At 44.4% G+C, this 24,658-nt stretch overlaps 1 protein-coding gene across 2 annotated transcripts in view; it reads left to right on the top strand.

Annotated features, from left to right (window-relative positions):
- The window catches only part of LOC137660304 (pre-mRNA-splicing factor SPF27-like), a 75,272-nt gene extending 51,270 nt beyond the window's left edge, over window positions 1–24,002 (top strand). For both annotated transcript variants that reach the window (XM_068395099.1, XM_068395098.1), the window contains exons 4-7: window positions 7,591–7,763; window positions 19,235–19,345; window positions 19,593–19,789; window positions 23,752–24,002. In XM_068395099.1, the coding sequence (XP_068251200.1) occupies window positions 7,591–7,763; window positions 19,235–19,345; window positions 19,593–19,776 (468 nt within the window). In that variant the 3' untranslated portion in view covers window positions 19,777–19,789; window positions 23,752–24,002. The remainder of the gene's footprint in view (window positions 1–7,590; window positions 7,764–19,234; window positions 19,346–19,592; window positions 19,790–23,751) is intronic.
- The last annotated feature ends 656 nt before the right edge of the window (window positions 24,003–24,658 follow it).

Below are 24,658 nucleotides of genomic sequence, written 5' to 3'. Positions count from 1 at the left end.
AACCTACAACCCGCCGAGGTTGTGCGCTCAGCAGATACTGCAGCTGCCTGCTCCCACCCTCCACCTGTGAGAGCTCCACCACCGATGCGCAGTCCACCCTGCCAGACGCATGTTCTTACTGCACCTTCTGCTTTCATGCGTGAGCTGCCGCATCGGGAGTTGCCGGGTTCCAGCACTATGCGGCATTCTCCTCAGCCCATGCAGCATGCTCTGCAGACCTTACAGCATGCTCCGCATACCATGCAGCATGAGCCGCATACCATGCAGCATGAGCCTCATCCCATGCAGCATGAGCCGCATACCATGCAGCATGAGCCGCATACCATGCAGCATGAGCCGCATCCCATGCAGCATGAGCCGCATGCCATGCAGCAAGCTCTGCATACCTTACAGCATGCTCTGCATACAGCATGCTCTGCATTCCTTACAGCATGCTCTGCATACCTTACAACATGCTCTGCATACCTTACAGCATGCTCTGCATACCTTACAGCATGCTCTGCATACCATACCGCATGCTCCTCAACTCACCGCAGCCTCACCCATGCACAGTCAACCCTGCCAGATGTATGATGACTCCCACACACAGAGCACTCCGTTGCCGTGCGGGAGCTACCACAAGCTGCCGTGTTTTGACACGGTGTGACAGCCTCCGCAACACACTGTGGTTACCGCCACTCGCCAGCAGCAAACTAGTCAGGCAGGAGTTGAGGCTTCCCCACACATCTTTGGTTGTTGCCAACTCACAAACTGTCATGCAGTTACATGACGATGCCTTCTGGTCTGCTACTTATACACCAGTGCTGTATGTCCTCACGCTCCTGTTGTGGTTGACAGTTCAGTTTTTGACAGTTCACAGACTGTCAAGCAGTTTCATAACGTTGCCTTCTGGTCTGCTGCTTTTGCACCAGTGAAACCCTCACTGAGAGAACTTAGCTTTTCTCGGATATGGTTCCTGTAGATGAGAAAGTGCTGTTCTCCCTCCTTCTGATATTCCCTTGAGGACTCTGTCATTTGGAGAGGAGCCTTAAGCTGCTTAGCCTCCTATGGACTTTTATTTAAGCATAACATGCTTCCAGGGAGGGTAAATGGTTCCGCTTCAGTCGCTAACCCCGTCTGTTGCCACACCTGCTCCCATAGACCTTGAGCTTTGTTGCAAGACATGCAGTCCAAGCTTAGTCCTTGATAGAGGATTTTTTTTTACGGAGTCAGTGTGTCACTGGGAAGACGTTCAACAACCAGCAGAGGTGACTTGTTGTGACGCAGTGCGGCAACCTCAGCAACCCGATAAGGAGTTGTCTGTACTACCCAGACAGTCTAGACAGTTTCGGGTTGTCGCTGTACTTCCTCGCTTCCCCATGGTTGACAGTTCACAGACTGTGCAGCAGTACCATGATCTTGTGTCCGGCTCCGTCAGACGACTGGCTTTTAAGAGCTCCCACAAGTCGTCGCTGTCTGGAGAATCTCAGATGGACTATGGATCTGACCAAGGAACTGGGCCTCCTGGTCAATTTAGAGAAGTCCCAGCTCGTCCCATCCCAGACCATTGTCTACCTGGGTATGGAGATTCAGAGTCGAGCTTTTCGGGCTTTTCCGTCGGCCCCAAGGATCTACCAAGCCCTAGAATGCATCCAGAGCATGCTGAGAAGGAACCGATGCTCAGTCAGGCAGTGGATGAGTCTAACAGGGACACTTTCATCGCTGGCCCTGTTCATCGAGTTAGGGAGACTCCACCTCCGCCCCTTTCAGTATCATCTAGCTGCTCACTGGATAAAGGACATGACGCTAGAGACGGTCTCAGTTCCTGTTTCCGAAGAGATGAGGTCTACTCTAACGTGGTGGAAGAACAGCTTTCTTCTCAAGGAAGGTCTACCTTTGGCTGTTCAGAAACCCGACCGCCGTCTCTTCTCGGACGCATCAGACACGGGCTAGGGTGCGACATTGGACGGACAGGAATGCTCGGGAACATGGAATCAGGAGCAAAGGACACTTCCAATTCAATTGCAAGGAGTTGTTGGCGGTTCATCTGGCCTTGATAAACTTCAAGTCCCTCCAGCTTAACAAGGTGGTGGAGGTGGACTCTGACAACACCACAGCCTTGGCTTACATCTCCAAGCAGGGAGGGACTCATTCGAGGAAGTTGTTCTAGATCGCAAGGGACCTCCTCATCTGGTCAAAAGATCGAAAGCTCACGCTGGTAACGAGGTTCATTCAGGGCGATATGAATGTCATGGCAGATCGCCTCAGCCGGAAGGGTCAGGTCATCCCCACAGAGTGGACCCTTCACAAGAATGTTTGCAGCAGACTTTGGGCCCTGTGGGGTCAGCCAACCATAGATCTGTTTGCTACCTCGATGACCTAGAGGCTCCCGTTGTATTGTTCTCCGATTCCAGACCCAGCAGCAGTTCACGTGGATGCTTTTCTGCTGGATTGGTCCCATCTCGACCTGTATGCATTCCCGCCGTTCAAGATTGTCAACAGGGTACTTCAGAAGTTCGCCTCTCACAAAGGGACACGGCTGACGTTGGTTGCTCCCCTCTGGCCCACGAGAGAATGGTTCACAGAGGTACTGCAATGGCTGGTCGACATTCCCAGGACTCTTCCTCTAGGAGTGGACCTTCTACGTCAACCTCACGTAAAGAAGGTACACCCAAACCTCCACGCTCTTCGTCTGACTGCCTTCAGACTATCGAAAGACTCTCAAGAGCTAGAGGCTTTTCGAAGGAGGCAGCCAGAGCGATTGCCAGAGCAAGGAGGACATCCACTCTCAGAGTCTATCAGTCTAAATGGGAAGTCTTCCGAAGCTGGTGCAAGGCCAATGCAGTTTCCTCAACCAGTACCACTGTAACCCAGATTGCTGACTTCCTGTTACATCTAAGGAACGTAAGATCCCTTTCAGCTCCTACGATCAAGGGTTACAGAAGTATGTTGGCAGCGGTTTTCCGCCACAGAGGCTTGGATCTTTCCACCAACAAAGATCTACAGGACCTCCTTAGGTTTTTTGAGACCTCAAAGGAACGTCGGTTGTCCACTCCAGGCTGGAATCTAGATGTGGTCCTAAGGTTCCTTATGTCATCAAGATTTGAACCTCTCCAATCAGCCTCTTTTAAGGACCTCACATTAAAAACTCTTTTCCTCGTGTGCTTGGCAACAGCTAAAAGAGTAAGTGAGATCCACGCCTTCAGCAGGAACATAGTTTTCACATCTGAAACGGCTACATGTTCCTTGCAGCTCGGGTTTTTGCTAAAAACGAGCTTCCTTCACGTCCTTGGCCTAAGTCGTTCGAGATCCCAAGCCTGTCCAACTTGGTGGGGAACGAACTGGAGAGAGTACTTTGCCCAGTTAGAGCTCTTAGGTACTATCTAAAAAGGTCAAAACCTTTACGAGGACAATCAGAAGCCTTATGGTGTGCTATCAAGAAGCCTTCTCTTCCAATGTCTAAGAACTCAGTTTCTTACTAAATCAGGCTTCTGATTAGGGAAGCACATTCTCATCTGAAGGAAGAAGACCTTGCTTTGCTGAAGGTAAGGACACATGAAGTGAGAGCTGTGGCTACTTCAGTGGCCTTCAAACAGAACCGTTCTCTGCAGAGTGTTATGGATGTAACCTATTGGAGAAGCAAGTCAGTGTTCGCATCATTCTATCTCAAAGATGTCCAGTCTCTTTACGAGAACTGCTACACCCTGGGACCATTCGTAGCAGCGAGTGCAGTAGTGGGTGAGGGCTCAGCCACTACATTCCCATAATCCCATAACCCTTTTTAACCTTTCTCTTGAATACTTTTTATGGGTTGTACGGTCGGCTAAGAAGCCTTCCGCATCCTTGTTGATTTGGCGGGTGGTCAATTCTTTCTTGAGAAGCGCCGAGGTTAAAGGTTGTGATGAGGTCCTTTAGTATGGGTTGCAGCCCTTTATACTTCAGCACCTAAGAGTCGTTCAGCATCCTAAGAGGACCGCTACGCTCAGTAAGGAAGACGTACTTAATAAAGGCAGAGTAATGGTTCAAGTCGTCTTCCTTACCAGGTACTTATTTATTTTATGTTATTTTTGAATAACTAATAAAATGAAATACGGGATACTTAGCTTCTTTGTTAACATGTATGCTGGTCTCCACCCACCACCCTGGGTGTGAATCAGCTACATGATCATCGGGTAAGATTAATATTGAAAAAAGTTATTTTCATTAGTAAAATAAATTTTTGAATATACTTACCCGATGATCATGAATTTAAGGACCCGCCCTTCCTCCCCATAGAGAACCAGTGGACCGAGGAGAAAATTGAGTTCTTGTTGACAAGAAGTACTTGAGTACCTGCTCACAGATGGCGCTGTTGTGTACACCCCCACCTGTATAGCGATCGCTGGTGTATCCCGACCGTAGATTTCTGTCGGGCAACAGAGTTAACAGCTACATGATCATCGGGTAAGTATATTCAAAAATTTATTTTACTAATGAAAATAACATTTTTATTGCATTTTGTAAATGTACTGAAGAATTTTTGAGGAAAAAGTTGATATGTTTTGAAACTGTTAAGCAAGCAAGCTTAATTTATTGAACTGTCCTTTTGAGCCGTTGTTTCTATAATAATTCTTTGGCATATCACGGTTCACCTGTCGCACACTTAGTACATAGCGGGGGTTTTGGTAACAGAGACCTGGGCGAAAAGCAAGAATCTGCGAATACTTGCTGCCCATGTATGGGTCGACTCAACCTACGAACTGGCCAACCATTACCTACTCGCGGTTGACTAACTCTAGGTAGCCAACTCTACTGCTCTACATTATTTTTCCGGTGCTTTCTGTTATGGTATTTTGGTTCTTACTACTTTTCAGATGTAATTGTACATTATTAACACAACTTCATTACAAGGTAAAACAACTAATAAACCAAAAATCACCACGACTCGGTCACCACCTCACAACGCTTTGTATACTTTTCAACAAAACACTTGCTTGTATCTAACATCACTCAGTGATACTATACAAAAAAAAAAGTTATTAATAGTTGATGGTTAAAATGCACCTGGAATAGAAAACAAAAGTGAAAAATGCTTTAATCATACATACATATACCAAGGCACTTCCCCCAATTGTGGGGGGTAGCCGACATCAAACAAATGAAACAAAAAAAAGGAGACGTCTACTCTCTATGTTCCTCCCAGCCTGACAAGGGACTCAACCGAGTTAGGCTGGTACTGCTAGGGTGGCACAGCCCACCATCCCACATTATCCACCACCGATGAAGCTTCATAATGCTGAATCCCCTATGCTGCTACCTCCGCGGTCATCCAAGGCACCGGAGGAAGCAGCAGGGCCTACCGGAACTGCGTCACAATCGCTCGCCATTCATTCCTATTTCTAGCACGCTCTCTTGCCTCTCACATCTATCCTCCTATCACCCAGAGCTTCCTTCACTCCATCCATCCACCCAAACCTTGGCCTTCCTCTTGTACTTCTCCCATCAACTCTTGCATTCATCACCTTCTTTAGCAGTCAGCCATTTTCCATTCTCTCAACATGGCCAAACCACCTCAACACATTCATATCCACTCCAGCACAATTATCTTTTAGAAATCATGCTTTTTTAGATTGGATAATATCTTCTTAAGTGGACTGTCCGCTATATCTTGCATTTTTTTTTCTAATTATTCAAAATGCACAATTTCTATACTGTATATGTTTTAGACATATAATACCTTCATCATACAAAAATTTCAAGTCATTTGATCAAAAACCTTTTGATTTATTAGCAAAAATCGTGATTTAAAAAGAAAAACTGGGTATTGTTTTTCTCCACTGATATGACATCAATTGTATTGAAAATCATACCATAAAAACTACTTTATAAATCAAATAATTCTGTGTGACAGGCAGCTCATCATATCCTCTGGTAGTGACCACTATTTAATGTCACACTTCCCATCTCGCTAGTTTTCCTTCTCGGGTAAAGTGGCTCTTTGTGACGAACTGCTCTTTTGGCTGGCAGGTAGATTTGCCGGAGAAGGCATACGGTCAGAAGAGCAATTAGTCTACAAGATTTCCTGTATATGTTCGACCCCTAGGACTCATATTCCTAGATTCCAGGACATCTGTCATCAAGGAAGTATCTTCGATCGTACAGGCACACCATGCCAAGGTGCAGTGCATCAGTTTTGACAGCAGCTCAGGATTTCATGAGAGTTTTTACCCTAGTGTCAACCTGGTCTGTCATGATCGGCTTCGTTCTCCAAAGACTTCTGGACAACTGGCTGATCCTAACACTCGGTGGCTAACCTTCATTACCAAAATAAATACTGTACTCCTACATAAAGAGCTCCAGGTTTTGTATAGCTAGGAAAATTACAAATTATTTCCAAATTTGTTTTATTTAAGCTTTAGTGGCAATTCATTCTCAAGTATATTGTAAATATCTTATTCTTAACATTTTTGGTAAAATATTCTTAGCTTTTATCATTTTGCAGTGTCATTCCACATTATTATCACTTTTGTATATTTGTTCATTTTTAGGTTTGATTGAATAAGAATTAGCTTATAGATGTTCTTTGTCCAGAAGTACATCTTCTGATATAGCTATGATAGGTGAAATAATTGCAAGTAAAGGTTCAGTACAATAGAAATGGTTGCTTTTAACAATGAAAACTCTGAAAGATATAGAAAAGCTATCAAATGGAATGTTTTCATTTCAAGTACTTGGGGTCTGTTGTTGCAGCAAATGGTGTAGTGGAATAAGATGCACGTCAGAGAGTGAATGTTGGATGCAAAGTGTTAGTGACAGTGAAGGGATTGGTAAAGAATAGAGTGTTAGGCGTGAATGTAAAGAGAGTTCTGTATGAGAAAGTGATTGTACCAACTGTGATGTATGGATCGGAGTTGAGGGGAATGAAAGCGACAGATAGACAGAAATTGAATGTGTTTGAGGTGAAGTGTCTGAGAAGTATGGCTGGTGTATCTCGAGTAGATAGGGTTAGGAACGAAGTAGCAAAGGTGAGTACGGGTGTAAGAAATGAGTAAGCAGCTAGAGTGGATATGAATGTGTTGAGGTGGTTTGGCCATGTTCAGAGAATGGAAAATGGCTGTCTGCTAAAGAAGGTGATGAATGCAAGAGTTGATGGGAGAAATACAAGAGGAAGGCCAAGGTTTAAGTGGATAGATGGAGTGAAGAAAGCTGTGGGTGATAGGAGGATAGATGTGAGAGAGGCAAGAGAGCGTGCTAGAAACAGGAATGAATGGCGAGCGATTGTGACACAGTTCTGGTAGGCCCTGCTGCTTCCTCCGGTCGCCTTGGATAACCCAGAGGTAGCAGCAGTAGGGAATTCAGCATTGTGAAGCTTCATCTGTGGTGGATAACGGGGGAGGGTGGGCTGTGGCACCATATCAGTACCAGACAAACTAGGTTGAGTCCCTCGTCAGTCTGGGAGGAGCGTAGAGAGGAAAGATCCCCTTTTTTTTCCTTTGTTTGATGTCGGCTACCCCCCAAAATTGGGGGATGTGCCTTGGTATACAGATGGAGTTAATTTTTAAACTGACAATGTTTGTATTATGATTGAATATTTATACATCAAAAGTTTGAAACTTCTTACCAATACTTCAGACGGAGGTCATGCGTGTGGAATTTGAACGTGTATCTGCCAGACAGCCAATGGACACACTAAGCATGAAACGTTATGAATTACCACCACCACCTCCAGGCAAAATGACTGATGTAGCAGCTTGGAGTGAGTGCGTAGATAATTCTATGGCGCAATTAGAACATCAGGCTACAAGGTAGTTTATCTTGTTTATTTTTATGTGATCTTCACAAATATATTGAATGCTCTCTTATTGTAGCTATATGTGAAGTTTAGACATTATTTCCTAGTAGTTAGGTATTCATAGAATTAATAACTTCAAAAAGACAGAATTTTCGTAAGCCTAAAACTGACCTTCAGTTTTCCTACAATTTCTAAGTATTTTTGGTTTATATTCCTTGTTATAAGCATTTGTGTGTTGGCTATATCTCACTTTCATCAAGTGAACATGTATAGTTAGATACCGGTATTACTTTTCCTTTCATCTTTTCCTCAATCTATGTTTTCCACTTTGTCATGAAATGTTCCCTTATTACTGGTAAGCAGGAAGTACATGGCTGTAATCAGGTATTTTACACTTGTACAGCATAAAGATCCATCAGTTCACGAATCAATACAGGCTTCAGTATTGTTCATATTTCTGTATTACCGTTAACAAGCCATTCTCTAGATTTCCCGTAGCAGTACTGGAAAATTTTGTGAATTTTTTCTCTTTCCTTCACTCTACTCTCCAATATCATATTAGGATTTATATTTCTGCTTCTATTTTATTCACTTCACAATGTAAAGTGCCCTAAACAACAAGGTAGTCAGAGTTCCTACCAGTACAATACAGTATAATATTGTCATTTTGTAGTTGTTCCGACACAGATATAAACGTTTTGCTATTTATGGGGTATTACTTTTGGCAATGCAGAAAACCAGCCAAGACAATTTTATTGAGGGATAATTACCCGATCTGCTAGTTAGCGGAAGGGGGTTGGTGTAGACTGGCTACCCCGCTTGCTCACACCTGTCAGTTGAGTAACCACTTTTACTTTTGGCTCTTTAGAGTGCAGATGTACCGTCTCTCTTTCCTCCCAGTGGAAGAGGTTTGCACGTAAGAAGAAGTCTAAGCGCGAATCTTCGCTTTCGGGGTCTTCCTTGAAATCGAAGAAATCGCGGGCTTCTGCTTCCTCTACGCCCAAATCTCTGCCCGAAGCTAATTCTCGACCAGGCCCTTCTGGAGAACGGCCGAGTAGTAGCGTAGGGCTTGTGACTCGAGGTCAACCCTGTGGGATAGGCAAGGTGTCGGCTCCCCTAGTGAGTCAGCTTCTTCCCTTCCCCCAGGGAGCACCTGTTCCTTTCCAGACCTTGTGTCTTTGTGGCCATCGCTGGGCGTTGATGGTCCCCCTTCGAAGGAAGTTCTCCTTGAACTCCTCCGAAGAGGAGCAGAGAGAAGGCGGTCATCTCCTTTCTCTGCGGAGGTTGATCCTCCTCTCGTGGGCACAGGTGCTGTTGCCTGTCGGTCAGGCCGAGAGTCTGGTTCCAACGCCGAGGAGTCAGCTAACCCACCAGGGTCGGTGGCAGGGCTCTCTCCAAGGCAAGCTTCCCCTTCAGGGGAACATATCTCTCGTTCGCGAGAGAAGATTGCTTCTTTACATCGGCAATCTCCTTACGCTTTTGGTTCTCCTCCAGGGGCGGAACGAAAACCTTGTTATAAGCGTAGTTCTCCTTCGGGTGAACTCTTCTCCCCTGCGGAGGACTGTAGACCTCAATCAGTCTCTCCCTTGGGCGGAGTCTGTTGAACGTTACTCTCCGGAGGTTCGTAGAGTGGAGGCGTGGGTAACCCCTCTCCACCCCAGACGTTCTCCTCCTTGGGCTGTGAGGGGACGTCTTTTTGAACCTGCTGGTTCTCCTCACGTTGACCCTTCGGGGTCTCATGGCGATCCCCTTTTGGGCTGACTTGATCGTGAGCCTTCGGGCTCTCGTCATGTTGATCCTGCGGGTTCTCATGACAGCAGGAGTCCTTTGGGACTCCGTCGCGCTGAACCTTCTGGCTCTCGCGGCTTGAAACCTTCGGGTTTCTGTTACGCTGAACCATAATGCTTTCGTAACGATGGTAACGTTGAACCTCCAGGTTTCTCATGCCGTCAGTCACGCTGACCCTTCGGGGTCTCGTGACAGAAGAACCTCGGTTCCTCGTTACGTTGACCCTTTGGGGGTCTCGTAACCTAAGTTACGCTGAACCCTTGGGCTCTTGTAACTTTAGTCACGCTTATACTTCGGCGTTTTGTGACTGGGAAACTTCGGTTTCTCGTTGCGCTGACGCTTCGGGGTCTCGCAACACAGGCTACTTTGGGTCTTTGGTCTCTTGTAGCCTTAATCAGGTTGATCCTCCGGGGTCTCGTTACAGAGAAACTTCGGTTTCTCATTGCGTTGATCCTTAGGGTTCATGCAACACAGTTCACGCTGAACCTTCGGGTTCTCGTGACCATGGTCATTCTTTTTATGACAGAGAGTTTTTGAACTCTCGTTGTGTTGATCATTCGCGCTCACACAACACAAGCTATCGTGAACCTTCGGATGAGCGTAGCAGTGAGTTCTTTCACCACTCTGAGAGCTCTCGCGCGCAGAGCCAAATTGACGCGCACGATTGGATTGGCACACACGACCGATTTGGCGCACACGACCAACTTGGCGCGTGCAAACGAAATGGCAAACATGGAGCGCGGGTTCAACCTTTAGCGTGCCATATGCGCGAACATCCTGTTGCTTGCCACGCGCGCGAACAACCTATTGCGCGGCACGCGCGCGAACAACCTGATGCGCGGCACGCGCGCGAACAACCTGATGCGCGGCACGCGTGCGAGCAACCTGTTGCGCACCACACACGCGAGCAACCTGTTGCGCGCCACGTGCGAGCAACCTGTTGCGCGCCACGCACGCGAGCAACCTGTTGCGCGCCACGCACGCGAGCAACCTGTTGTGCGCCACGCACGCGAGCAACCTGTTGCGCGCCACGCGCGCAAATCAACCTGTTGCGCGCCAGGCGCGCGAGCAACCTGTTGCGCGCCAGGCGCGCGAGCAACCTGTTGCGCGCCAGGCGCGCGAGCAACCTGTTGCGCGCCAGGCGCGCGAGCAACCTGTTGCGCGCCACGCGCGCGAGCAACCTGTTGCGCGCCAGGCTTGCGAGCAACCTGTTGCGCGCCACGCGCGTGAGCAACCTGTTGCGCGCCACGCGCGCGAGCAACCTGTTGCGCGCCACGCGCGCGAGCAACCTGTTGCGCGCCACGCGCGCGAGCAACCTCTTCCGCGCCACAAGCGCGAACAACCTGTTGCGCACAATCAAGAAGGGTGCGCGCACGAGCACCCTTCCGCCTACCAACAGCTCGGCGCACAGCCATCTTGACGCTCACAATAAATCTCTCAATCCTCCTAGGCCTCAACAGAGACAACAGTCCCCTGCGCGACCGAGCTCAGATCCTACCCCTAAGGGTAGGCCTGTGCCGATCTTGCCTGTAGGAAAGCCTCCCTCAGACAAGAGGGTTAGGAAACCTGCCCAGGTTCCTAAACCCAGGAAGCAGTGTCTTCCTAAGGACCTCCCCCTCAGTTCCTCAGGAGCCCGTGACCCCCCATGGCTTAGCGCCTCATTCAGTGTAATGCGCCAAGCCATGAAAGAGTCGTTCCCTGCTCCCACCCCTTAGGTGACACACCTAGGATCCATTTATTGCCTCCTCTTATCCCAGGGTTCTCTCCTCCCTCCGACCCTAGGAGGAGTTCGGAAGATTCTGCGCATGTGGGTCCTTCTGGCAAGGGGAAACGGTCATCCCCTCGCAAAAGACCTCTGGAGGAGATTAGGCAAGAACCTCAGGGTAGTCCCCTGCAGTTCAAGATGCCACAGGCCAGACCAAAGGGAAAAAGGAAAAGGATTTATCCTTTGCCCCCCAAGGAGGATAGAGTTACTTCCTATGGAGATCCTTCCGTCCCTCACCGGTTGAGATAGTGTCTAAGGAGGCACGACTTTTGACTGGACGGGACTCACCCCATATGGCAGCGGACTTACATTCCACCCGAAAGCCGACGGAGCCCTCTAGGCCCTTGTAGACAGAGGACCTCCGGCCTTGTGGGAGAGAACCGAAGGATTTGTTCACCATCCCCAAATCCTCGGCCAGGCTTCCTTCCTCACTGCCTCCCAGGCAGCCGTAAGCGAGCACCTCCTCGGCAGTCTTCCTATACCCAGTCTATCCAGTTGACGACTTCGACCCACTCCGGCCTCCTATGGAGGAGAGCTCGGACATGGAAGGGCAGAGCGATCTCGAGGACAACGCTCTGCCAGCAGCCGCTAGGCCTAAGCCTACGGAGGATGAGAGGAAGGCGTTAGAACATGCCTTCTGGCAGGTCCTAGCCTGCATCCGTACCATCAATGGGCTACCAGATCCATCGGCAGCCCCTCTGGATGGAAAAGAAATGGACCTTGACCAGTTCTACGGCACTCAGAAACCTCAGAGGACCAGTGCAGCTTTGTCCTGGCTGGTCAAAGGTGTTGAAGAGTGCCAAATAAAAGGCAGTGTCCCAGGCTACTGGGTCCACCTCCTCTCTCCGCTCCAGGTCGTCCTCTAAGATCCTACCTCCTCTGTATGTGTTTTAGAGGAGGTACGACGAGATCCTCGGGGAATCTCTTCCAACGCTGCCTCTCGACCACTTTATAGAGGCACTCTCGAAGGCCACACCCTGCGAGAAACTTATGCGACTTCCTGTCTCCTTTTCGGCCTCTTAAATTGTGAACCAGAGGGTGGCGGAGTACGCCATGCAGGCTACTTCATGGCTTGACTTCTGGTTAGTATCCTTAGGACAACTGATGCGGTCTAAGGACCTGTCTCAGGAGTCATCCAGGAAGTCTTTGGAGACTTTCCCATTGTCTGGCACTTGTGCCATCGAGTTCCTCTCCCATCAGGTAGTGAACCTTTGGGCCAACACTATCCTGAAGAAGAGAGATGCCGTCATAAGCAAGTTCCATGGACATCTCCCTCAGGCCGAAGTAGTGAGACTGAGAAATGCTCCTTTCGAGGGCAATTCTTTGTTCTATCCCGAGGATGTTGAGCGGGTGGCAGAGAGGTGGAGGAACTCCAGCCAGGACTCCCTCATCCAAAAGGTCTTAACAGCTAGACCTTACACCTCTCAGCCACAGCAGAAAGCACAGCAAAACCCGCAACCAAAAAGGGCTAGAGACCCAAAACAGCAGGATAGAAAGGGTGCGAATCAGGCTTTTCACCGCAAAAAGTCCTTTTGTGGAGGAAAGGGAAAGAAGGGATCCGGCTGAGGCCGGTCCCAATAGGACAGGTAATCCTCCCATTTGCCCACCTGTGGGGATGTAGCAAAGCTGCTGGCAGAGGTGGCTTCACCACGGGGCCGAACCTTGGACGGTTGAGGTGATTCGTTCAGGGTATCGTATCCCATTCACGCTCTCTCTCCCTCCACTGACTCGAGTGCCGATTCCATCGAACTCCTGTGCGAAGGGATCTGCACGGGAGTTTGCCCGCAGGGCAGAAGTCCAGTCCATGTCGGAGAAGGACGCTCTCCAGGAGGTCCTCGACGGGTCCCCAGGCTTTTACAGTCGACTCTTTCTTGTGAAAAAGGTGTCTGGAGACTGGAGACCAGTCATCGACCTCTCGGCCCTGAACAGGTTTGTCGAACAGACACCTTTCACGGTGGAGACAACGGACACAGTCAGGCAAGCGATAAGACCTCAGGACTCCATGTGCACTCTAGATCTAAAGGACGCATACTTCCAGACCCCAATTCACCCGTCTTCCAGGAAGTATCTGAGATTCATGTTCAACGGAAGCATTACCAGTTCAGGGTACTGTGTTTTGGTCTTTCCACAGCACCCCAGGTATTCACGAGAGTATTTGCCCTAGTATCATCTTGGGCTCACAGAGTCGGCATCCGTCTCCTAAGATACTTGGACTACTGGCTGATTCTGGCAGACTCGGAAGCGGCCCTTCTCTGCCACCGAGACGAGCTTCTAAGGTTATGCCAGTATCTGGGGATTGTGGTAAACCTTGAGAAGTCTCATCTGCTCCCCTCTCAAGAACTGGTATATTTAGGCATGTGATTAGACACCCTAAGGCACAAAGCGTTCCCATCAGACGCAACGGCCCTGAATTTCAGGCTCACGTTGTACTGCTCCCCAGTCCCGGATCCCCAAGCTCTTTGGCAAGATGCTTTCCAACAACGGTGGATAAACCTGGACGCTGATGAGAAAAGTCTTCAACCAGGTACGAGCAAGCAACAACTTGCAAATGACCCTCATAGCTCTGCTATGGCATCACGCAGAATAGTTCCTGGACCTTCTGCAACTCCTCGCAGAGATCCCGAGGGAGCTCCCTCCACAGCACGACCTCATCAAACAACCACATGCCAACATGTTCCACAAACCCGTAGCTTCGCTTTGACTTCACGCCTGGAGACTATCCAGCACCTCCTCACACAGAGAGGCTTTTCGCAACCGGTTGCGAAAAGAATGGCTGGACACCTCAGGAGATCCACAGAGGCAGTCTACCAGGCGAAGTGGTCAGTTTTCTGTGGTTGGTGTCATGGAAGGGGTATCTCTCCCCTCGATGCCTCTGTTCCAACTATAGTGGAGTTTCTTGTATACCTTCGGGAAGAAATGCCTCTCTCGGTCTCGGCAGTCAAACTCAGCCTTGAGTTTCGCCTTTAGACTGAAAGGAGTCAATATTTCCTCCTCATTGGAACTTTTTTTGCTCATACGTAGTTACGAGCTTACTTGTCCCCAGGCAGAGCTAAGACCTCCCCCTTGGAATGTGGTTCGGGTCCTCAGGTCTCTGAAGGGCTTCCCCTATGAACCACTACGCCAGGCCTCCGATCGTCGCCTCACGTGGAAGACGGTATTCCTGCTCGCTCTGGCTTCGGCCAAGAGAGTCAGTGAACTTCATGGTCTATCTGCTGATGTCTCCCACTCTAGGAGATGGGGGGAAGTAATCCTCAATTACGTCCCTGAGTTTGTAACTAAGACTTAAAATCCGGGTGTGCTGGGCTCCAGGTTCAGCCCATTTCGTATAGAGAGTCTTCGTTCTGTAACCGAAGATCCAGACCAACTGTTACTATGTCCAGTAAGGAGTCTGAGGTGTAACTTAAAAAGAACAGCAAAAGCTCGCCCCCGTGTACAAGCACTTTTTGTCGGCACGGGGAAGGTCAAGAGGAGAGTCACGAGGAATACTATTTCCTCCTGGATAAGGAAAGTAATTGAATACGCTCTATCCAGCCCCTCCTCTGTCCAACCGACCCAAAGCTCATGACGTCAGAGGCATTGCAACATCTCTGGCGTTCAAGAAGAATTTTTCTGTGGCACAGGTATTGCAAGCGTCAGACGACCTTCACAGCCCACTACCTGAAAGACGTAACCCACAGGAGTATGGAAACCTTTTCCATTGGTCCTGTGGTGGCCGCACAACAAGTAATCTAATGCCTCAGGCTTCTTGATGGACAAGTAGCAGAGGGTTGAGGGCTGAGGTTACCTGGGTTAGTCTGGGATGAATGAAAAGAATGTCTGGCTCCCTTCTTTCTTTCACCTTCTACCCCCCTGGGGTAACAGCTCCGCAAGACCGAAGCATAGCTGACCTCACCCCTCTGCAGGTAAGATTAATTTCCCTTGTGCATCCCGAGTATGAATGAATATTTTGTTACGTCACCAATACCTCGTGAGGGAGGGTATTAGATATGCCTTAGAACTCATGCTTATCCTCGAGTTCCTACGTAAAGACAAGCCACGAGTCCCGCACAAACTTCTGCAGGCCTCTATCATTGAGTTACCTTGTAACTACTTTGATTTTAGCGAGGGTAGGGTTCCTACTAATTGGATCAAAGATCAATTAGAGGGAACCCCGGGTCATGACCAAGGCCAGTTGGTAGAACGTCCTCCCTCCTAAGAGTATGTCGCCCTATAAATAGCGAAAGGTTTGTATCTGTGTCGGAACAAATAACAAATTTAATTTTCATTTTTCCTAACATACTAACCTGGAGCTATTTATACAAATTGGCCCGTCACCCTGTCCCCCTATTAGTCCTGCCAGAAAGCAAAAGTGGTTACTCAACCGACAGGTGTGAGTTAGCGGGGTAGCCAGTCTACCCCAACCCCCTTCCGCTAACTAGCTGATGGGGTAATTATCCCTCACTAAAATTGTCTTGGCTGGTTTTCAGCATTGCCAAAAGTAATACCCTATAAGTAGCTCCAGGTTTGTATGTTAGGAAAAATACAAATTATTTCTAAATGTATTATTTTTGTACAATTACTGTTTAGTTTAATTTAAATAGCAAGCTAAGTTGCTCTGATTTAAAGTTTTTCAGTAACTTGGCAATTTATCGGTATTATTAGACAAAGTATGAATTAGGTCTGTATCATTCCACTGCAGACACTGCCTATTATATATTTTTGCATCATTAGTATTATAAGCTTCTCATGAAATTTGAATAAATCTTTCCCCCTTGAGGAGGTGTCTGCTCTTGTGGGAAAAGATGTTTATAATTGAATGATGTGCCTTAGTTGCACGCTACTCAGTGGCATGCTCATGTAAGCTTGTCACTAACAAGCGGGCCCTCACGAGCCTGAGGTTCACGCTCTCTGTGGTAGCGCACTTCACAGAATGACTTGTTTGGTGAAAGCACTTTTTTAACTTTGAATGCCACTGGGAAATTTGTACTTAGATCTCTCAGAACAGAAGACTGAAGAGATACAGGGGCACTCTTCGCTGGGTTAAAAGCCAAACTAGTACGCTTAACTGGGCTATGTCCTGAAAGAATTTGATTACAGCACTCCCAGAGGACTAGGTAGAGAACTCGGAGGCAAAGTCTTTGTCATAGAAGCCAATGCTCATGGGTGTCGAAGAGGGAGATAACGCACTAGGATGCTTCTCATCCGAGACTTTGAGAGCTTTGGCCAGAGCAAGCTCAAATGATTGAATTTCCAAAAGTGAAGACTGGGTTTTTTTCACAGTGGGAGGACTCCCTGTTTCTTTAGGGGAAGTAGGGAGATCTCTGAAGTGTAAATGAAAAAGGGCAGAGTGATGAGTTTCAATAGTTGGAAGTCGGGATCTCGTCAACTTTCCCGACCTTGAGGACGAACTCACAGAAGAATGATCACGGATGGATCTCTTCTTCCTCCATCTCCAAAATCTCGCTCTCTGGGAGGATAACCACTCCTTGCACACATCACAAGTGGAGTCTGAGGTACAGCAGTGCCTTCTACATGTCAGACACAGAGGGTAAGAATCAACCTCGACTTTACTCGTAAAGATACCACAATGTCAATCAGACAGCCCTGGATATATTTGCATTCTGCTATGTTCCTTTACATTAATATTGAAATGAGAAAAAAGAGAAATTAGGTATACAACTACTGCTAAACTGAAGGCATTACAGTAATCCCTCACCTATCGCGGTTAATGGGGACCAGAACCGACCACGATAGGTGAAAAACCGCGAAGTAGGTTCCCTCCCTATTTTTGGAATACATACATTTTTTTGTGTACATGTACATATAATAACAATAAGTGTATATTAACCCTATAAATGCATATATTATCATTAGAACATTAAAGAATCTTGTAAATAAATATTGATAATATAAATTATATACTGTACATAAAATAAAGTACTGTAATGTATAAATACTGTAATATAAATACAGTACTGTATTTAATACATTACATATACTGTATTTACATTTACATTTGTACATAAATAATATAAATAGAGTGTAAGTGTACATGTACATACATATGTAGATATAAATAATGTATGTGTATATACTGTAGATATGTTTTTAGAACTTTTATTCTTATAACAAGAACCGTAACTCACCTCTAACAATGATGATGATCTTGATAAATGACGATGAAATACAGTACCTGTGCAGTATGATGAAGGTGAAAAAGATGAAGATGATTTACTGCACAGGTCAATGAGAGCTTCGTCGTCTTTGTTAGAATTTCCTTCAGGAACTAGGCTATCATACAGTGTTTTGGCTTTCGTTCGAATCATGTTGGTATCGAGACTAACCTTATTTTCCCGACAGTCCGATATCCACATTGATAATGCATTCTCCATTTGCACAGTCGTCTTATTACGAAGAGTTACAACGCACTTAGTGTCCTTGGAGAACGTTATTGAGGCAGTTTTACGTATTTTCATTTCATCATTTTTTATGTAGCGTCTTGGCGTCTTGGTCAATCAGCTTGCGAGATTCTGGAGCCGAGATGGCCAGCGAATCAGAGAGGTGGATTTTGAGTTGCGCGCCATCTCCGTGTTGATACCTGATGTTCTACTGTACTCTCTGCCTTCTGCTAGCGCCCGCGTAACTCTCGCACAATTTTTTCTAATTTTTTATGAATATTTTTGAAAATCCGCGATGCACTGAGACCGCGAAACTTTAGCCACGAAATGGCGAGGGATTACTGTATAATGACTCCCTCTCTCTTCTGCATTGGCAAGAGAGGATGAGAGTTTCAGGCTCTTCATCAAATCAAACCTATGAGGGGTGGGGTTTCTGCCACCTTTGTCGTCTTGCATTACATGATAGAGACCCAGTACCAGTCGCTGGACTTGTAAGTTGACACTAAGTTGCCTGATGGCACATCAGAGCATTCCAGTGCTACTTGAGGAGGACTTGACACCTCTTGTGCAAGTGTCGTAGCCTTATAGTTAGCCCCAGCAAGAACCAGGAGGAATTGTCTAAACACTGATCCTTCTGGCTTGGTGAGGCTACTTTCTTGCATATGCAACTGGTCAATGTGTACTTCTGCCATCTCAAGAAAGAACTCTCAAGCCTAGTCCTGTCAATCCCCTCCTTGTTTACCTGTTGGCATTCTTTGACCTCAAGGTTTCAGACCACCTTTGCATTCAACTTTACCTCATATACTTTGTCCACAAATCTCTCGACCCCTTTCTCTTAGGTCCTGAAGTAGCTACCTAATAATTGCATAACACTCCCAGCCTCCCTCATGGGATTTTGTATGTATCCCGTCTAAGGTAACGCATTCAGCTCAAGTTTCAAGGAGGGGTAGAATAACTAGGTCTTTTTTGTTTCCCTCTTGACGGGGTATGGCAGCCACAACAAAACGTCTTATGCTGGTGAGTTACATGACCGAGCACCTTTCTGACAGCAAGACATATCCCTATTTTAAAGAATTCATTTTTGTATAGCTAGAAAAAATATAAGTTACTTTGAAAATTGTTTGGTTTTTAAAGTCCTTAAGGTAGATGCCACCCACTTTGTGTTTTGCCCAGCACAATGTAGGCAACACTGAAAGTTATTTGCAGCATCCTTCCATCCCCAGCTACAGTACTTAGTACTTTCTGTCTTTAATCTTATCCTATGTTATGTTTGTCTATTTCCAGTTAGCCATGTAGTTTTTTAATTTTCTTATGTTTCTACTTACCTCTTTGAACCCTTGATATCAGTCTGTAAGAATAGTCAAGTGTAATTTTTTGCAGTGGTCAAACTCATAATATAATCATATAATAATCAATCTAATATGTACCATTCAGAATTACCTTTACAGATTTTAAAATATGCTGCAACATGGTTCATGAATAATTTTATTTTCTTTACTTGAAACTTGAAATTTATAACTAGATTGAAAATGTAACAATCTAATTTGTTTTTAGGATAACAAATTTACAGCTCATGGAAGAATATGGATCTGAGGCTTGGAAGAGCCACAATAATATGCTTCAGAATATGTTGACTAAACAACAAGCCTTATTGCAGGACCTAAAGTAAGCAAACTTATTCTCTGTTTTTACATTAAAGTATTTAGAGCAGTGTAAATGAATATCAGATGGTTAGTTATTCAACTCCCATATCAGTGAATAGTGCATTAGTAAATGGGATGAGCATCTGATGTAGATATTTAGTGTTGTAGCTACCATTATACATGGTTTTAAAGTGAATGTCATTTTTTTAGCTAGAAAAAAAGGTTTATGCCACTAAATCTAATACAATTGTTAATCCATTGTGTAACAGGAAAGAAATTCAGGAGCTCAACTGGTCTAGAAAAAATATGCAGACTAAAGCAGGTGAAGAACTCCGTCATTTGGAGAGTAGTTGGGTATCCTTAGTGTCCAGGAATTATGAAATTGAACAGGCTTGTGTAATGTTAGAAGCACAAATAGCTAAACTGGAGATGGAAAAAAGTAACCAGGATTGAAAAACAATGAAAGGTATGGAATTTATTTCCGTTCTTTGCAATATCTTAGGAATTTTTACCTGATTCTCATTAAAGTCAGATCCACTGTGTTCTCAGTTTTACACTATAATAGCTGAAAAGTTTAATGAATCTTTTGTATAATTCTGCTATAGAAAGAGACTGAAGTATGATTATTGATATTGAAAAGTTAATTTATTATCCTGGTTTAGAGTTGAACACCATATAAACTTTGTGTAAAATAGATATAAGAATGATTTGCTAAATCATGATTGCAATATTCGTTTTTTGTGGTTTATTTTATTCATTAGGTAGAATGTCATTTGAAAAAGTAGATCAATTTAAGTACTTGGGGTCTGTTGTTGCAGCAAATGGTGGAGTGGAAGCAGATGTACGTCAGAGTGAATGAAGGCTGTAAAGTGTTGGGGGCAGCGAAGGGAGTGGTAAAGAATAGAGGGTTAGGAATAAATTTAGAGAGGGTTTGGGATGAGAAAGTGATTGTACTAACTGTGATGTATGGATCGGAGTAGTGGGGAATGAAAGTGACAGAGAGGCAGAAATTGAATGTGTTCGAGATGAAGTGTCTGAGGAGTATGGCTGGTGTATCACGATTAGATAGGGTTAGGAACGATGTAGTAAGGGTGAGAGTGGGTGTAAGAAATGACTTTGCAGCTAGAGTGGATATGAATGTGTTATTATTATTATTACTATCCAAGCTACAACCCTAGTTGGAAAAGCAAGATGCTATAAGCCCAGGGGCTCCAACAGGGAAAAATAGCCCAGTGAGGAAAGGAAATAAGGAAATAAATAAATGAAGAGAACAAATTAACAATAAATCATTCTAAAAAAGTAACAACGTCAAAACAGACATGTCATATATAAACTATTAACAATATCAAAAACAAATATGTCATAAATAAACTATAAAAAGACTCATGTCCGCCTGGTCAACAAAAAAGCATTTGCTCCAACTTCGAACTTTTGAAGTTTTACTGATTCAACTACCCGATTAGGAAGATCATTCCACAACTTGGTAACAGCTGAAATAAAACTTCTAGAGTACAGCGTAGTATTGAGCCTCATGATGAAGAAGGCCTGGCTATTAGAATTAACTGCCTGCCTAGTATTATGAACAGGATAGAATTATCCAGGGAAATCTGAATGTAAAGGATGGTCAGAGTTATGAAAAATCTTATGCAACATGCATAATGAACTAATTGAATGACGGTGCCAGAGATTAATATCTAGATCAGGAATAAGAAATATAATAGACCATAAGTTTCTGTCCAACAAATTAAGATGAGAATCAGCAGCTGAACACCAGACAGGAGAACAATACTCAAAACAAGGTAGAATGAAAGAATTAAAACACTTCTTCAGAATAGATTGATCATCGAAAATCGTGAAAGACTTTCTCAATAAGCCTATTTTTTGTGCAATTGAAGAAGACACAGACCTTATATGTTATTCAAAAGTAAATTTGCTGTCGAGAATCACACCTAAAATTTTGAAAGGGTCATACAAATTTAAAGAAACATTACCAATACTGAGATCCGGATGTTGAGGAGCCATCGTCCTTGACCTACTTACAATCATACTTTGAGTGTTGTTAGGATTCAACTTCATACCCCATAATTTGCACCATGCACTAATTCTAGCTAAATCTCTATTAAGGGATTCACCAACCCCAGATCTACATTCAGGGGATGGAATTGATGCAAAGAGAGTAGCATCATCTGCATATGCAACAAGCTTGTTTTCTAGGCCAAACCACATGTCATGTGAATATAGTATGAAAAGTAACGGGCCAAGAACACTACCCTGTGGAACACCGGATATCACATTCCTATAATCACTATGGTGCCCATCAACAACAACTCTTTGAAATCTATTACTTAAAAAATCAATAATAATGCTAAGAAACGATCCACCCACTCCCAACTGTTTCAGTTTGAAAACAAGGGCCTCACGATTAACACGGTCAAAGGCAGCACTAAAATCAAGGCCAGTCATACGAATTACCTGACCACAATCAAGGGATTTCTGTACAGCATTGGAGATTGTAAGAAGGGCATCACATGCTCCAAGGCCTTTTGCAAACTAGGGAGTAGATGATTACCTTCAGCAAACCTATTAAGACGTTTTGCCAGAAGACGTTCAAAAACTTTAGATAATATAGGAGTTATGGGAATTGGGTGGTAATCAGTGGGACTTGAGCTACCACAAGCACATTTACATAGAGGAGTAACATTACCAATTCTCCAACAAGTTCTAAAAGCTCCTCTTCTTGCTAACTTGCGCAAAATAACAGATAACTTTGGAGCTAAGAAATTGCTGTCTTTATAAAAAACAAAGGAAAAATACCATTTGGGTCTACACCTCCATAAGCATCAGGGTCCACCAACAGAGCTTTAATCTCACGAGATCGAAAAGCTAAACTAGTTAGTTTAGCCTCAGGAAAACAGGAATGAGGAAGTTCAAGTTTTTCATTACTCTGTTTACTGTCAAAAACATCAGCCTAAAGGGTTGCCTTTTCCTTTGGACAGTGAGTGACTGAGCCATCTGGTTTAAGTAAAGGAGGAACTGTTGCATCTACACCAAAGAGCGCAGATTTAGGGGTACACCACCATTTATGTTCCTGAGTTGTACCAGAAAGTGTTTCTTTTATGGTTAAATTGTACTCCTTTTCAGTTGAGGCATAAACTCTCTGAGCAAAAGCTCGAAGCTGAGTATAGTTGTTCCAGGTCAAATCTGATCTGTTACCCTTCCAAAGGTGATAGGCCTCCTGCTTCTCCAAATAAGCACGTCTACAATCATCATTGAACCACGGTTTGTCCTTCACTCGGTACCTTAGCACACGAGAAGGGGTACGCCTATCAATTATGTTGACTAGATTCTCATTCAAAGGGACAACAGGATCTACACTATTATATAATTGTGACCATTTCAAGCACAAAAGATCATGCAAAATCCCATTCCAGTCTGCTTGGGATTTCATATAAATTTTACAAGAATATGATATATCAGGGACAGGCTGCTCAGTCTTCACTAATAATGAAATCAAGGAATGATGTTGAAGTGTTTTGGTCATGTAGAGAGAATGGAAAGTAGCTGTATGCTGAAAAAGGCGATGAATGCAATAGTTGATGGGAGAAATAAAGGAGGTTGGCCAAAGTTTGGGTGGATGGATGAAGAGAAGAAAGCTCTGGGTGATAGGAGGATAGATGTGAGAGGGGCAAGGGAGCATGATAGAAATAGGATTGAATTGCGAGCGATTGTGACGCAGTTCCGGTAGGCCCTGCTCTTTCCTCCAGTCGCCTTGGTGACCGCTAAAATAGCAGCAGCAGGGGATACAGCATATGAAACATCATTTGTGGTAGATAACTGGGGAGGGTGGGCTGTGACACCCTAGCAGTACCAATCAAATTCGGCTGAATCCCTCGTCAGGCTGGGAGGAGCGAAGAGAGGAAAAGTCCACTTTTGCTCCTTATTTTTTTTATGTCGGCTACCCTACAAAATTGGGGGTGTCTTGGTAAATTACCAGACTGAAAATTGGTGCATCCATTTAGGGTTTTTCTATTATAATAACCCCTCAACTTTCTGACTTGTTTATCTGCTTCATCATGATGGTGGCTTTTGCAATGCTAGCTTTTTAAACCTGATACAGTACTTTTTGCTGATAATTGTCAAGTTTATTTTAAGCTAAAATTATAATTACTAATAGCACAGGAAATAAATTGAATTCTCAAAGTTAATAAAAATACAGGGTTTTTGTTGCCTATTGTTAAGTCAGACCATTGTAATACTGTATAGTGTGTGGTAATATCTTAAAAAATTGTAGTTAGTGCATACATCACAAAAATATTACATGATTAATATTCTGCCTGTAAATTTATACTACGGAAGTGAATGCTTTTTATAAGTTATGTTCATTATAGTATTGCTGCTAAGACATTTTTTATGAATTTTACTTTGCAGCTGACGATTCCCTGATACTTTGTAATAATTTGGATGTGAGTACAAGTAAGTGGGTTGATTCATATGAGCAGCCTAGTCATATCTCAAGATTAAACCTAACAATTAATATACAATATAGTGATTTTGAAGGTATTTTCAACATTTTGAGATTGATTCTTAATGCTTGAAGCATTGTCAGTACAGAAAAAAAGGGGGAATTACTGTATCTTAAAACATGAGTTATGAGTACTCATGAAACATTGACCAATGAATAGTAATGTTACTTATATATATTTTTTTTTTTATAAAGTTAATACTTCTTTTAATTAAAATACTTTGATAAGATGTTGCCTTATTCTTTCCTGGGTTAATGTTGAGTATTTGGTACTTTATTATTACACCATACATTAGATTCCTAGAACAGTTTATGCAAGATATGTTTTTATTTGAAAGGTTCAAAGTTTCTTTATATTTAAAGGTTAAAAGTTCCCTTATAAGCTATAGAGAGAAGAAACAGCTCTTTAGGGTATTGGCAATGCCCTGTGTACTGAATATATATGCATATAGTCACTGCCCAAGCCCCCCTCTCCACCCCAAGCTATTACCTTGGAGAACCATACAATGGCTGCTAATAATTGGCAGGTAGAACCATTGGAATGTGTTCTCATTTTTTAGCCTAGAAACTTATGTGATTAAGTTTATTGGATTGAAAGTTGAGTTTGAATTATAAAGAAGTTTTAAAAATTAGAGAACAGGAAGTGGTTTGGTTAAAGTATTGTAAAATAATCTAACTACAATTATGAATCCAATAAATGGATAACCATTTTTATATATAAATTAAAAACTTTTTTGTTCCCATTCTAACAAACCTTCCGTTATTTATATTGATTATCTTTCAGTGTAGCTGGAAGGTACCCATTAATCTTTA

The sequence above is a fragment of the Palaemon carinicauda genome, chromosome 20 (assembly GCF_036898095.1).
Source record: "Palaemon carinicauda isolate YSFRI2023 chromosome 20, ASM3689809v2, whole genome shotgun sequence".
Lineage (NCBI taxonomy): Eukaryota > Metazoa > Arthropoda > Malacostraca > Decapoda > Palaemonidae > Palaemon > Palaemon carinicauda.
Note: the sequence above shows the minus strand (reverse complement) of the source record. Positions and strands in the feature narration are given on the sequence as shown.